Below are 16526 nucleotides of genomic sequence, written 5' to 3'. Positions count from 1 at the left end.
GAGAAGCTAAAATCTTCTCCACATTTGATGGTACTGATGGGAGATTCAGAAACAGACTGAAGCTGGACAATCAGACTGGATCTCTGACCATCACAAACATCACAACTCAACATGCTGGACAATATGAAGTACAGAGAAGTGGAGCGAAACTGTTATCAAAATTATTCAGTGTTTCTGTCTATGGTGAGTAGAGACATCATTTGTCCTTCAAATATTCTTACTTTATTTTACTGGAATCATTTGTATTATACAATTATGTAAGATATCAGATGTGAGATCACACACTAACTCTCATTATATTAAACATTTACTCAGCGCATTAAACCAAGCATCTTCTTCTTTTTCATTTTTATTTTCACGTTTTCCAGCTCATCTGCCTGTTCCTGTCATAAGAAGAAACTGTTCTTCATCATCAGGATCATCATATTGTTCACTGCTGTGTTCAGTGTTGAATGTGGGTCGTGTGACTCTCTCCTGGTACAAAGGAAACAGTTTATTTTCCAGCATCAGTGTATCTGATCTCAGTGTTGAATGTGGGTCATGTGACTCTCTCCTGGTACAAAGGAAACAGTTTATTGTCCAGCATCAGTGTGTCTGATCTCAGCATCAGTCTCTCTCTACCTCTGGAGGTGGAATATCAGGAGAAAAACACCTACAGCTGTGTGCTCAACAATTCCATCAGCAACCAGACTCAACATCTGGACATCAGCAAACTCTGTCACACATGTTCAGGTACAGCAGCGCTGATATATGTGTTTAGTTACTGACCTGTTCTCTGTCTTTTGTTGTAGATCAAACTGATGCATTCCCTTCTTTATGATTACAGCACTGGATGGACACATTACTTCACTAACCGTATCTCTGATAGTGTTGATCTCTGCTGCTTTTGCTGGACCTCTGTTGATTGTAGCCGCAGTCAGGATATTCTGCATCTGCAGGAAACACAGAAAAACTGATCAAGAAGGCAAGTGTTACAGTATTGAAGAAAGAACTGTAAGTAGCATTTGTAGTTTTTTGGGTTTTACCATTTCTGTGAATTAAATTAACATCACAACATACAATATGTATGTATAGCTGTATGACAATAGATGGTGCCATTAAGTTATATTTTATATTTTAAGATTTAATGCATCTTTGTATTATATATTATGCATATATATGATATATTATGCATATTTTTATTATAGTTGTTATTGCGACTGATAATGAAGCAGTTCAGTCTTGTGATAAAGGGATCATTTACGTTGATACGACATTCTACAAACAAAATAAACAGAAACGGGTAAGTGCATTTTTATGTGTCTTATTGTGCTTTATGATGATCTGACACACACATAATACAAATAAAAATAAAAAGACTATAGTAGTTTTTATTCTATTGATCTGACTGGTTCAGTAGATCAGTGGTAGAATTGGTGGGTTGTGACTTGTGACTATAAAAATGCGTAAGCCTAGTAAATCACACTGCTGCTGTTTTTCATACATTTTTTTCTGAATCTGAACTTTGCAATTACATTTTCAATGATTTAAAATTTAATTAAATCCCTTTTATTAAGAAATGTTGTTAATTTTTGGTTTTGTATCTTGTGTGCTGTTTTTTTCCAGACAGCTGCAGATGGGAATCACGTTGAGTATGCACCTATCTGCATAAGAACATGAAACTTTCATTTGGCATTTGAATTTAGTATGTGATCTCTGCATCTTTAGAAGTACTGGACAACTTCCAAGGTTTGGGATGGTTGAGAGTCCACACAGACACAATCTACTTGAACTTTACACAAATTCTGACACAAAAATGTAATAATTTACATACATGATATGGCTCACAGCATTCCCACTGGGAGTACCAGCTCAGTTTGAGAGTGTTGTGAGTTTGTTCCCTTAAATATTTAATCTGTTTCTTAACAGCATGTGTACAAGACCGCCTATTATCAAACATCGGCTGATGTGCATTTGTGAGCGCATGTTAGAGGGGAGAATAGCATGTGGTTGAAAGGCTTTTTCCACTGCGGCTAATGCAAAACTTACTGTTAGAGACTCTATCGATGATAGTGTTTGACAAATAATATACATTCTATGTATATGAAACATTACTGTGTGAATGGGGAATGTGCAAACATCATGTATTTTTTAAGTGAAACATTAAGAGGAATATTATAAGTGCATACACTTGCTGGCCTCACTTTTGTTTTTGAACCGGTTTTGTTTCCAAGGCGTCAACACAGAATAACAAGAGTCTGTTTGCCACGCTACTCGTGACTCCTTTAAAGGATTATTCGGCCAAAACTAGTCCAATAGTGGAGTATAAAAGTAGGCATAGTCCAATTCAGCGGACTCACTTCAGCAAGCGGCGAAGCATACCTGTGTTCCTCCCGTTGCTGACCGTTAACAATGTAACGACGAATAAACGTTCCTCATGATGGGCCTTTAGATAACACGCTTTTAATTGCTACAAACGGAACTGAAAATGTTTTGCACGCTACTTGTGACTTGCTTAATGGAGCAAATGCACTAGGCTACAACTATTTGTTGCTAATTGTTTTTCCTCAGAAGATGTGGTTTAAGAACAATAACCACTCTCTTAAAAATAAAGGTTCCAAAAGGGTGTGTTTGCAGTGATGCTATAGAAGAACCATTTTTGGTTCCCCAAAGAACCTTTCAGTGAACAGTTCCTAAAAGAACCATTTTGAAGAACATTTTTTTTTAAAAACTAAAGAACCTTTATTGACTATAAAGAACCTTTTTCTGCATTTGAAAGGTTCCATGGATGTTTAAAGTTCTTTATAGAACCATTGATGCCAATAAAGAACCTTTATTTTTAAGAGTGCATGGCTACTAAAAAAAGGTTTCTGCATTGAACGAGCTTTAAAAATGTATCAAAGGAACAATAGATTAAAAAAAAAATAGTACATTCTTTGAAAAGAAAATCTATTGTGCATAAACATGCTACTGCCCACACTGTTACTTCCCAAGGTTTGGGATGTTCTGGAATCTCCTGCTTGACACTGATGGCTTTTGAAGAGAATAATCTGTGTGTGAGCGATAGGGGGCCCTCAAAGGGTTCAGGCTGAGTACGGGTAAAAATGAATGGGTCAGTTCACATTTCAAGGATTTATTAAGTAAAAATTCATTGTTAGCATTTCAGGTCTACAATTAAGCAGAAATAACATCAATTACTTACAACCATTATTAAGAACAATTACGTATTTTAATATGAATAGTAAAAATATATATATTTTTTTTACAAGTAATGCCACAGAGTACACAAGACATCAGTATGAGGAAATTAGACATGCTGCTACTTACATCTTGTTTGTCCTTTTTTGTAACAAGAGCTTTATAATTAGCTTATGAAAAGATACAGTATTGGCTACAGAAGGTGCACACAGTGTAAAATACACAAACACAAACCAGTTTCCATATATACACTCAAAAAAAACAAAAAAACAATACAGATAAATACATTTAGACCACTTAACCTAATGATTGCTGTCAGGATGTGAAGAGACTTTCAACCAGCATAACAAAAAATGTTTCTGAAGACAATCAACTATTGCACCTTTAATTCATTTGAGTTGAGAGTACATTCCCGGCGCCTATTTATACTATAGTCGCACCGGTAGTGACGTCATGGCTGTCGCCGGCCAACGAGTTGGTGTTTTTTCAATGTATGCTTCAGACACGGGTCACGACGAGGCGTTCCCCATAGCGACCCCTAGAGGACGCAGTGTCTCGTTCCCTACTCAGGGAACCATGGTTACATAAGTAACCTGAGACGTTTTACTTGTGTAACAAGGAAGTGGATTTCCCCTTCCCATCATGCTTTGCACAGGGCTGGATAAGGAGCGTAAATGTTGAAATAAAATGTTCTTTTATTTTTATTAAGATGATAAAATTGGGTGACTTGTTAATGTTTAATGCTCTTTTATGTTTGTATTTAAAACAGTTTCTGGTATGTTAGTGTTTTGGGGGGTTACCATTGGTAAAGTGTAAAGCATGTGCTTGGGTTGAGGACCTGCTAACATGAATCAAAGTTGTTTTAATAATAAAAAAACAACTACTTTGGGCATGCCGTGGATGTAACAAAACTGTCTTATTGCAGGTTAATGCCTAAAGTTAAGAAAATCCAATGTATACTTTTTTGAGTGTAGAAGGTTTGTTTGCCTAATAATATATTTTCTAGTTAAATGTTTTAGTTTGAGTTCAACAAGCATAAAAAAATATCAATTCATCAATGTATCAATTTCATTTAAACTATATTTGATCAAATTGACTTGGCCCAACTCAATTACATTTCATCGCATGAATCAGTTTTTAGCTAATCAGCTTAGTGCAAATCCTGCCGTCAGTTAAATTGAGTTCATCCAATGAATTATTTTGTTTGAGTGTAGTAAGAGAACTTAACAGGTTTACAGCAGTTAAAAAAAAATAAAGAAAAAAAACCTTTTTACAGTTAAAATTACAATTACTTTTTTTTTACATTGTACCATACATGACACTGTTCGGCTGTGTAATTACAGGGCAGATGTTTGAATGTTTTAAGATGAATAGAGGACGTCCTTTGTACAGACAAGTTCTCTACACCACTATCCTATAAGAAAACATTCACAGAAGTTAAGAGAAATGAACACGACTGACGTTTCAGTTACACACACACACACATAATTTTGCAGTTAAAAATCCAGTCATCTTCCCTAAACAACTTGCACATTTAAAGGGGCAGTACTGTCCTAAACATTTAGTTATTAAAAATGTTGTAATGATGACTGAATGGAACCACACCACACATGCACATACAGAAAACACAACCAGAAATTCTCACCTGTTACAGCTGCAACGACCAGCACAACTCCAACACATACACCTGCTATAACAAGAAACTCAATCAAACCTGTCATGGGGAAAAAAAAAAAAAAGTCATTATTACTAGAAACCACCAGCACAACACCAACACATACTCCTCCTATACCGAATACATACACAATCCAACCTGGAATGAAAAACATAGTCATTATTACTAGAGATCGACAATTAATTTTTTTTTTTAGATATCTAAAAATATTTACACCTTTCCACCTTCATCAGTTACATGATATTAAGTGAACAGAAATGGCGCCATCTAGTGTTTATTGCCTACAAAAGGCATTACAGTGCTAGTGGGTAAACTAATTGATATTATGCATAATGATAATAACTTTCGACCTGTGAACAACATGCATTTAGTGTGACTTTGTCAGTGATAGAGATCAGTGAGGCCACACGATTCAGACAGGCTACAGGGAAAACATAAATACACTGAATTATATTCTAAACCTTATCAAGGGAAATTATCTGAATGGCTGAATTATACTCACTCGTGACATTCTCACTAAGGCTCTTTTCACTGATAATTCTGATGCTGTGCTGACGGCGGATGCTGCTGCTGTTGGTGATGATCTCAAGACGATAAAGTCCAGAATCCGGTTCTCTGGTGTTCATGATGGTCAGAGATCCAGTCTGATGATCCACCTTCAGTCTGTCTCTGAATCTACCGTCAGCATCTTCAAACTCATCATCTGTAGAGATCTTGCTGGGATCTCTAGCGATTTCAGCGATGAGAGTCTCATTAAAATACCACGTCATCAAATAATTTGTGTTTTTTATTACACCAGGATCTAAAGTGACAGATTCTCCCTCCTTCACTGTCTTGGTCTTTGTTTTATCCGTCTCTGTTGAAACAAAGATAATAACGAGAACTTGGAAAGGAAATCATAACAGCTTTGCACAACAAGAAAATACCAGACTCTGAACCAAAATAATTGATGACATTAATACACAAGAAAACAATTAACTAAATCAGACACAAGCAGGTAAGGACAATGAGTAATGACAACTAACTGGTTACTAGAACAAAAGAGAACAGGAAAGAAATGAATAAATGGGAAAACAAGAAAATACAAATTAAAAGTCCCTAAACCACAATCTGAAACCAAAAGTCAAGAGTCACTGCTGTAATAATAAACACATTGTGAATAAGCATGTAGAACCTGAATTTTTAAACATTTATTATAAGACTCACCCTGGACAGTGACTCGAAAGATCTTTTCGCTCATGCTGTCGCTGCCGATGATCTGTAGCTTATAATCTCCAGAGTCTGTGGTTGTGATGTTTGTGATGGTCAGAGATCCAGTCTGATTGTCCAGCTTCAGTCTGTCTCTGAATCTCTCAGTATCTTCATTACACTGAACATCTGTGCAGGTCTTACTGAGATAGTCACTGATTTGAGCAATGCGAATGTCATTAAAAAAACATTTAATCTTTTCTTGCTGGTTTGTTTCAACATCATTGTGTAGAGTGACTGAATCTCCCACCATCACAAACACTAAAACACTGTCTGCAACCACACTTGATGCACCTGGAGAAGAAATTAAATGTTCTTTAGAAAGCATATGCAACAAGCACCGTGTATTTCCCCCCTGCAAAGTTCTAATTTTTAAATGTATGTTATGTAAGCCTTTGTCAAAGACAATTTTTTATGAACAAACCATTTGCTTAAATTGCAAAACATGTACAACATCAAAGCTTCAGTAACATGTCTAGAAGGCATTGCACGGGGTGAGGAGGATCCAGGAAGGATACAAACAAACCAAAAAAGGAACAGAAAATAAACCACAATTAAGAAAAAAAAAAGAAAGAAAGAAAAAAAACAACATGATTACCATCCTGAATAAAAAAGTGCACAAGAAGGACAATTTTCTCTATTGTCCCTCTTAAAAGCTTAAGTAATTATCTCTATAATGCCTCAAAAACCATTAGTCATTTGTAGTCCACAGAGATATGGTTTGCAGTTCTTAGGGGAAATTAACCAATTCATTCTTTATAGTTGTCTCTGCAAAATAAGCTGGGACAGAATTAGGTATTTGAACACAGAAAAAATACTTTAACTGCTTATGTTCACTGTGTTTACATGAATTTTAGGTCCGGCATTTTGAATGTTTAGTTTGTATTTTGACCATTTGGGCATGTCCCCAAAAATACAGTGCGAAAACATAAAGGAGCCCAAGAAGGCAAGCATGGCTCGCTGTATTCTGTGCTGCACATCCAACCCCGAGCACATCCAAGTGTGATGTCAGAAGCCACGTCTGTGTCCAATACATCACCTTGTGATTCCCCATCCCCATTCCGGGGAAACCCAGAAGTATGTTAAAGCAATTATGGCAGTTTCGGGGATCTGAGTAAAATAATGTTATCTTTCATTTCACTAATAAATGTGTTTTTATGTTTGTAAAGGATGGTTAGGCTAAAATGGCACAAACTAAATCCATCATCACTTCATCATTTGGCATTTTTATATTTATTATTTTACAAAAATAATTATATTTATAATTATACAAAAATACATTTGTTCAATATCATGAAGTCAGACGAACAGTTCTTGTTATGCAGTAGGCTACACATAGATATACTGCATAGAGAGATTCCTTGCTCTGATAGATTATTCATGGAGCATGGCATGCCCTTCAAGTCTTGTTCATCAAGAGAATTTGATCTGAATGTGTACAGGTCCTCCGTATGCTCAAAGAAGAATAAAAAAAGACATCTTGCTTCATCTGATTCTCTGCACTGGTGAAACTGCAGCAAGGATATTCGAACCTCCCATCCCAGCAGAACTTCTCTGCATCAGGCTTGGACCGAAAATGTGTAGGATGCTGTAAAACATAACAAATCAACATTGACAAAAAATGACAAACATTATGTGAGAAGGCTACAAAGGTGATCTGTCACATACACAAAGTTATCAAGTAAGACAGTAAAATTATGTTTGTTTTTTTAACTTTAAACCGCATAAACACATTTCATTACACCAAATACACAAAATAATGTTATTTTTAGCAGCATCATATGACCCCTTTAAATTTGTCAACGTTTTAAGTCTTGGTAAAGACCAAAGATTTTTTACTTACAGACAGGGCAATTTCTTATTCTTTTTTGGCGATAAGCAAATCGAGTGTCGGCCATTTTGTAGTGCTGTCCGAATTCATTTCCTACATTCGTCCACTACTTTTTACCCACAGTTCATTCTGATTTCGAGTGTACAACCGACCGCAATAACTCAGTTTAATATTTTACTAATTTACTGAGGTGGCATCGTTGTTAACTTACAAAAATGATGATAATTTGGTGGATAATTTAAAAATGTTCGTTAATCACAGTAACGTTAGGTGTATTCAGTCTGATGTAAAATTAACGGTCGCCTGAGGGCGCTCTACGACCATTATCTTATCAGAGCTCAAAACGCTGCTCGGGAAAGTGTCAAGATACTAAAAATAATAAATAGGCCTACATAAAATTATGAACGTGTTAATGTGTGTTTATTTTTGTTCTTGTTAACTTTTTTTGTATTTTAATAGTATTTAATGATTATGAAACATAAAAGCATTACAAACAGCAAAAGAAAAACTCCACGATAGTGTTTTCATGACTTTCAATAAAAGGAAAAAAATTGAGAGAGACTGATAACGGCAGTCAGAAGAGAGAACGATGTCAAATTTACCATCCCTCATAGACGCTGCATTAGAAACACTCTCGCATTAGCATAAACTCGTTTTTTTTTTTTTTTGATGCAAAGGTGATATAATACAAATAATTGTGTTATAAATGTACATACGTTTTTTTTAAAATTACAAATATGAAAAACTTTCGAGGTTTTACGATGCTGATGACCGTTAAACGCGTCATCAGTCTTGTGAAAAGGGTGCATGAATATTCCCAAACACTATGACAGTGCGATCTCTGTGTGAGATATGTGATTGCTGTCATATTTCTATAAAAATCCAAAATACGTGTTTGTATTAAAGTACAAATAGATGATAAATACACCTTTCGTATGGAATTAAATAGCACACACTTCGAGTGTCTTACATTTCGTAAAATGCAGTGAAGTATTTGTTTTCTCATTTACAGTGTACCAAATGTAGGCTACTTTTAAACTTTTGTCCATACAATTTTGTTCAATCCAAAATTGCACTTATTACAGGAACACTTCCATGCTTGTGTGTGTGGTCTTCAGTGTTGGGAGTAACGCATTACAAAAGTAATAATATTACAGTAGTATATTACTTTTTGCTGTAACGCAGTAATATAACGCATTACTAATAAAATTTGGGTAATATTATTACTCGTTACAATCCCAGTAACGCAAGTTACAACAACATATTTTAACTCAAAATTAAGTGGTGAATTTACCAACACAGCAAAACAGCACCAGAGAAAAAATTCCGCGGGTAAAATAGTTCGTCTATTTCCTGTTGCTGGAATTAGATGGTTGAGATGACTGCAGAGACGGATTCTACATTTGTGAGATGGACACACTCCTGTTATTTTCAGTTCATCGGAGAAAAGGATAAGAATGCATGGTGCAATATGTGCGAAACCAAACTCCCAACATGGAGAAATAGCACGAGTAAAACCTGGAAACACCTAGACTGGTGCCACTAACACTAAGCTATCGGAGAGAGAGCTGCGGGGTCGGAGAAGAGAAAAAGACGGCGGACGAGCGCAGACAAGCAACAAAAATTACGTTTAACTAAAAATAACAAAATCTGTTTTTATTAAATCATAGCCTATATATAAAATGAATGAATATGCGAAATATTTGACTTAAATAGCCTAATTAACAGATTAACAAAACGAAAGGAAAAGACTGAGAGATATAGGCTATGTTGCTGAGTTTGGTTCATATGCTATTTGTGTGGCGCGGCGCTAAGGAGCGTGAACTGAAATTCTCAGTTCCACCTGGTTCCACGCGCATGTCCGGGAAACTTATGAATATTCATGTATGCTCCGCCCACTGAAACAGAAAATCTCGTAACACCGGACGTAACTCTGAAACAAAACAAAAACAACTGCAGGCTGCAGTGAAATAGAACCAGATCTCTTTCGCAGTTGAATATGCTTTTAATGATGATCATGAGCGGCTGAGCAACATTTTTTTAATGGGTCAAGGATCCAACTGTTAAATTGACATGGACATCTTCGTGTTCCTCTTAGAAACGGTCCTTTGCTTTAAAGTTTAAAACAAATCTTATGATTATACCTCTCTTCAGGGGAAAAAAAAACCTTTTAATATTCTCTTTCTGTGTAATTCATCACATCTGTTACAGCACTGCAACCATACTTTATAGGCCATTAGACATCTCTACCAAGTTACAACACTAATGATTACCCAACGATAAGACACTGGTTTTATGGTAAGCTATGACAGCTAAAAAAAAAAAAAAAAATTAATTAAAATAATAGCAATAATAATAATAATAATGAATGTGTTGTAACCAGCATGGCTAATTTACTATTATTTTTTTTACCAAATTGAAAATATATTTGATTAAACCCTCCAATGCCAAAATATAGTACGAAATGTACTTCAAGAGGCAAGAAAATACATTTTGGGTAAATGCAAAATGCAAATATAAATTATATTATTCTTATAGACATTATATTATTATATTATAGACAAATATGTTTATATGTAAATATGTTTATGACTGATGATGAAATATGAGGAAACTACTAAAAAGACTTACAAGAACTAAAAATAATTAAAAATACATTTAAATTTATTTATTAATTTAATCAATATTTTGTATGTTTAGATATACTGTATATATAAAATATACCTAAAACACATATTTTTGCTGTTCAATAAGACTCTATATGTCTATATGACGAACAAAGAGCAGAAGAATTATCTACTGAAGGAGATTTTTTTCCTCACTAGATTTATTCCCAGCATCTTTTCAAGAACAACAGAGATGATAAGGAAAAAAACAGAGGTTCAACCTCTAAGAGAAGAACAGGGTGTTCCTGGGTATAATGCCTCAATTCTGTTCTGGCACAGAGCACCTGCATCTCAGTCAGTGTTCCCACAGAACACACAAGAAAAAACACAGACCATCCGCACTCTAATGTTTCCACCTGGTATGCCATGCATGCTGTTCTCACTTGACTGAGAAACAGCCACACATGCCAAGACTGTATCAAACATGTGCACATTATGTGATGAAAGGGTTTATGTCTATGTATATAGGACCACAACAAAAAGGAAAAGTGAGCCCTAGATTGGTCAGAATGTCAAAAGTGAGAAAGGGGTGAGAGGACACATGCAGAAAACTATGTAAAGATCTCAGGAAATGATGAGGCTGTCATTCCAAAAACATTACTGCCCATTTATGACTAGTGCAATGGAATTCCAGATTTAATCACTTTACTTGACATATTCCTCTTCATTTCCTTCAGTGCTTACAGGGATTTTACTAAGCAGGACATATTCCTGCATCAACATTCTTTTTGGTCCTGGAACAACATTCCTATCAAGCAATCAGATTTCACAGATAGGTTCTTCTGTATTAGGGTTATATTTGAGGCTTCAATAACATTCTTCTCAATTTATAATTTCCTTGATGGGCTAGTTAATATTAATTAATAGTTGGGTTTGGGGTTAGTGGCTTCAAAATAAATAAATAATTTCATGTAAATATATAAATTAAATAACATTTCTATAGGTGGCATTACAAATTTACAATAAACTAATTACAAATTTATGGGTAATTCATACTGATAAAATGAAACGCATTTGAAAAAAAAAAAAAAAACACCTACAGCAGTTAGTTCTAAATTTGTATTAAAATCCTGCATCCTGTTTATTTAGTTAATTCTGAATAGTCCAAAACCCTTCTATTAATGCATTATTATTTTATTTCTGAATTGAGCGGTCTTAATTCAGCATTGTCACGCGTATATGTTGTATTGTGTTGTATTCAAAGACTCTTCGCTCCCTGCTGTCCTGCTGTGTAGAAGGACCAGCACTAGATCCTGCCAGCAGACACATGGATGGTATCACTCACAGCTATTAATGCTTTCTCTCACTCTTATTTTTCTGTTTCCTTTCCTCTTTCTTCCAATAAACAAGATGCTGATGGAGCATGACTAGCCAATGCTGCAGAAGAATGGGGACAGATTGCTGAAGGGGCATTATGTGGGAGGGATTTCAGTCTTCTCACTGCTGTGCCAGTCTTTGTGTTCAGTTCTCCATTAAACCCTCTGTGACTGCCTCTGCTATCATTTCCACAAGCCAAAATCTTCAGCTGCCACAGCAGATGATTAAATCAACATTATTCCATTTTATATGCTGATATAATCTTTATAATCATGATTGTAAGATTATTTGTGCCTGAAATAAAAGTCTATAAATCAGATCAAAGCAAACAGATTTAGTCACAGCTACTTACAGACAGATAAAGAGGTACACTGAAGATTTAAGTCAAGGTGTTTTAAGAGAGGTTTGTCCCTTTTGTCCGTCACTGGCCACGAAAACCAGGCCATGATGATTCACTTTAATCGTAATGGATTCATGACCTGCTAAAATGGCCCCTGAAAACAGCAGAAAACCATCAAAGGTGCTTTTGCTGACCATAGAGCCAGAGAAATGATGCAGTTCAAGGATGTGGCTCATAGGAAGAGATATTCCACTGAAACTGAAACAGCAGCAGAACAGGAAAAAATGCCAACATATGACATCACTGTAATACCTCCAACTATGACCCACAAGGCTTGCATCCAAATCCCGTCACAGTGCTTTTATAATCCCTGTCGGCAGACACATTAGTATCGTTAAGCAGTCCTGTTTTTCCCCCATCTCAGACGATGTGTGTTGAAAAACATCTTATGACTAAGCTCCAAAAGCATTTACTCTAAATACACTATATGTGCGAAATGCAAGTCTGATAATAGTGTTTAAGCAGACAGCAGACATATGCACTGCTATCTGGTAGACAGTGGCAGTACTGTGTGCTTTGGTTAAACCACACCGAACTCATATTAGGTCAGTCTACGCTGTGGTCATTGTTTTTACTCCCACACCACCCCCTCAAAAGTCACCACTGCCCAATACATGAACAGAAACAGGCTTTTAGCATGACAATTCTTGGTAAAGATCTAAAGTACAGCAAACACAAATTTCATTTGCTGGTCACAACAACTACACAAAAAAACAGAGAATCCAATTAGATTAAATACACTACGTGTTCTTTATTGATTTATTTGATGTAAGCAAACTACACTATGTTCAGAAGTTTGGGGTCGCAAAGCTGAATGTTCAGCAGCCGTTACTCCAATTTTCAGTGTCACATGATCCTTCAGAAATAATTCTAATATGCTGATTTGGTCCTCAAGAAACATTTCTAATTATCAATGTTGAAAACAGTTGTGCTGCTTAATATTTTTGTGGATATTTCAGAATTCTTTTGATTAAAGTTCAAAAGGACAGCATTTATATGAAATTTAATTTTTTAACATTATAAAAGTATTTTCTGGCACTTTTGATTAATTTAATGCATTCTTGCTGAATAATTTTTTTTTTTTTATTTACTGACCCCAAACATTTTATTAGAGATGGCTTTAATCATTAAATATAAAGTTATAAAGAAACTTTATTACCGTATTTATTGAGTGTCTTGTAATGGCTATACAGCTGAGAGGGTCTAAACGGTCTATTGCTATCCCACAATCCACTTGTGCATCCACCCCAGTACTTGATCTTTGCTGTCACATATAATCCCTACCCAATTACCTCCAGTCTAGTGCATCTGCATCTGCTGTGCTTCCAGCACAAAATAAGTGGAATCTCATTGGGTTTTGCAGAGTCTGATTGATTTATCACAGATTTACTAAGAATCTCCAAAATGATCCCCAGGTAACCGATCTACACAAATCTCCATCCCACCCTCAGCTTTTTCTGCAGTGCCTGGAGCACAAGGCTGGCTGGAAAGAAAAAAAAGATGTGGAGTGTTGTGTTGACGGCTGCACTTGCTGAGGAACAGCAGGGAGGGCTGATTCACTACAAGGCTGACATATTTGTCCTCAGTGTAAAAGTCTAACATAACCTGTGTACTTCAATAAGCTGTCTAATCAGCAGTTTAGGGCTGGAAATCCAAATCAAAGCATTCAAAAATCAAGCTTAAACCGGTAAATAAACAAAGTTAAAACATAAAACAGAGAAGAAATATTATGATTCTCTAACTCACTAATGAAATAAGTACATTTGTAACATTGATCATGTGACTCTTTGTACAGACGGTCAGATGTTCCTGCTTCCATTGAAGCGCAAGATACTCTTCATCCCAAATCATGCTGAAGAACATGATGATCAGACACAAATATAATGTAGCTTGAGTGCAGCTGTTATTAAAACAAAAAGCTGACAAACCATACACATTACCAAATACCATAATTACATGGTAATTTTTCAATGGAACTTTTCAGTCATATTGTTGTTCTGATAGTAAACTTAATGAAAAAAGAAAAAGAAAAAAACTAATTAAAAAGACAAAGCATTTTTTTTACTAGTAGAACAAAGACAAGGAGAGAGAGTACAAAAACAGGAGGGATGAAAATAGGAAGAGAGAAGCAGAAGTGAGAAGTAATAAGAAGGGAACAGGATGTGGTGTTGTTCTGAAGGAAACTTTTGAGCTGTCACTCGAGAAGTGACACCATACTTTCAGGCAGCAGAGACTTGACCTCTGCTATAAATACTAGAGCGACACTGGATGCACAGTCACAAAAACTCACCACAACACTGCCTCACATTCTTTCTTATTTTCAGTCTTTACCACAAACACACACACACATACACACGCATACACACGCATACACACGCACACACAGGCATTCAACAACAGCAATAAAATGAACCAAAATCAAATTATGATCAGACTGGAGTCACAAACAGCAATTTTCATCTTATTTAATTATTCTTTTTCCTCACATGAACCACACTAGAACTACTCCACACAATTTTAAAGAAACTTTCAGTTTCACTTTCTCTGTATTTTGCTGTTTTGTCTTTATTTTATTTTGTTGTATTATTATAATTATAAAATTTCCCTTTAATTGCAAAAATGCAATAAAAAAAAGAAACTTTCAGTTCACTTCCCCCAATAAGGGGGAATATATCAAATACATTTTTAAAAATTATTTCTCTACTTATAATGCAAGTAGTTTTTGTCTCTGAAACAAGCAACGTTTTTTTCTACCTTCTTTCTAAGCCTAAAGCAGTCAGTTTTTCACCTATGCTCCTTCAAGAAACTTCCCTTTTAATTGTGAAATGAGTTTTCTCCAGCTCTGCTTGCAGGTTTGCTGTCAATAATTTAACTCCACAATCCTTTAATAACTTTAAACAACCTGTTAACTGCACCACACAAATGATCAAAGTCAGACTAAAATTACCAGGTTTCTTAATAAAATAAACTTCAGCCAATCTTTCCTAAATTTGGGAAAGCTCTTTTTCTGAACAAATTGAAAACTTGATTCATTGTAATAAAAATAATAAGATTACCCACAGTTTCTATTTTAAATGTCCAACACTGAGCATTAATTGTATCAATAAATCATCATTATATTGAAGGCAAGCCTAAAAGGGCAAATGGAAATCAGAATAGACTATTAGCCATAGTAATTTCCACTAGAAAGCCCTCTGAGCAGCCGTTCTTACATTGAGACTATTAGATGTGTAATCCTGTTTGTGGGTAATCGGTCATACTTCAGCATCCATCAGCTCAATGTGCCGCTTGGGGACTAGCTGCTGTTTTGGGCATTGCAGTATTTCTCAGATGATGTTTTATTGTCTCTTAACCTAACAAGACTGTATCAGGACAGAGTTATCGTGTAAATCCCCTTATTAAAATTTATTTTTGAACTCATGTGCTGTGTCTTGTTCTGCTTCTCAGTTCTACAAAGAGATAAACAATAGACTCACAAGCTTTTATTTTCTAACTATATGCTTCCTTTTTTACATGAACACAGAGTCAGATACAGTCATATAACCTACTATGTATAAAACTGGTTTTATGGTAAGCTATGACAGCTAAAAAAAAAAAAAAAATTAATAATGAAAAACATCGTATTTAATCAATTAATGATACATCTGTAGCAGATTTCTTATGCACCACAGGACCAATCCCGCCAAACAGGACGAACACCAGTAGAGTGTTAAGGTGTTTACTGCAAGCACAGAATGGGACAGTATTACAACAATCGTCTCTGTTCTGTTTACAATCTCTCCTCAGAGAGTTACAGAATGTATTTTTTTCTTTTATATCTTAAATTGTTCCACTCAATAAAATGCATAACACCAAAGAGATGTTTTATATAGAACTAACAAGAAAATTGTGAACTTTGAAAATGTATGTAACAATAATAAAACAATATAAATACAATAATGCATACCTGCAAGCACAGAATGGGACAGTATTACTTTACTTTACTTTTAGTCATTTAGCAGACACTTTTATCGAATGCGACTTACAAATAAGAAAAAGTAATTAAAACTAAAAGCTAAAACTCTATAAATACTATATATATACACATTTAAGAAAATAAAATAAATGTAATAAAAATAACAAATGCATACAACAACATTTCAAAACGAAACAATTACAACAATCGTCTCTGTTGTTTACAATCTGCAAATACATCTTTGAGTTAGTACATTG

At 35.2% G+C, this 16526-nt stretch overlaps 1 protein-coding gene across 2 annotated transcripts; it reads right to left on the bottom strand.

Annotated features, from left to right (window-relative positions):
• Nucleotides 1-778: 778 nt before the first annotated feature.
• LOC107707348 (uncharacterized) lies at nucleotides 779-6359 on the bottom strand. Of its 2 annotated transcripts, none has more exons than XM_016511341.1 (4): nucleotides 6059-6359; nucleotides 5355-5708; nucleotides 4823-4891; nucleotides 779-932 (listed from the first exon to the last, which is right to left on the bottom strand). In XM_016511341.1, the coding sequence occupies exons 1-4, from the start codon at nucleotides 6351-6353 to the stop codon at nucleotides 850-852; spliced, it is 801 nt and encodes a 266-aa protein (XP_016366827.1). In that variant the 5' UTR covers nucleotides 6354-6359; the 3' UTR covers nucleotides 779-849. The 2 variants fall into 2 exon arrangements, with proteins under 2 accessions (XP_016366827.1, XP_016366828.1); XM_016511342.1 differs by lacking the exon at nucleotides 779-932 and adding an exon at nucleotides 4456-4591.
• Nucleotides 6360-16526: the final 10167 nt, after the last annotated feature.

Source organism: Sinocyclocheilus rhinocerous, unplaced genomic scaffold (genome assembly GCF_001515625.1).
Source record: "Sinocyclocheilus rhinocerous isolate Xijiao unplaced genomic scaffold, SAMN03320098_v1.1 scaffold1316, whole genome shotgun sequence".
Classification (NCBI taxonomy): domain Eukaryota; kingdom Metazoa; phylum Chordata; class Actinopteri; order Cypriniformes; family Cyprinidae; genus Sinocyclocheilus; species Sinocyclocheilus rhinocerous.
This window is presented reverse-complemented; position numbering and strand designations above follow the sequence as displayed.

Bases quoted from the DNA above. Each gene is read 5' to 3' on its own strand.
- LOC107707348 (XM_016511341.1), bottom strand. From the start codon at position 6,353: ATGGTGGGAGATTCAGTCACTCTACACAATGATGTTGAAACAAACCAG. The intron at 5,709-6,058 runs GTGAGTCTTATA...TTGTTTCAACAG, and splicing joins CTTTCGAGTCACTGTCCAGG to AGACGGATAAAACAAAGACC. The intron at 4,892-5,354 runs GTGAGTATAATT...TCCCCATGACAG, and splicing joins CCTTAGTGAGAATGTCACGA to GTTTGATTGAGTTTCTTGTT.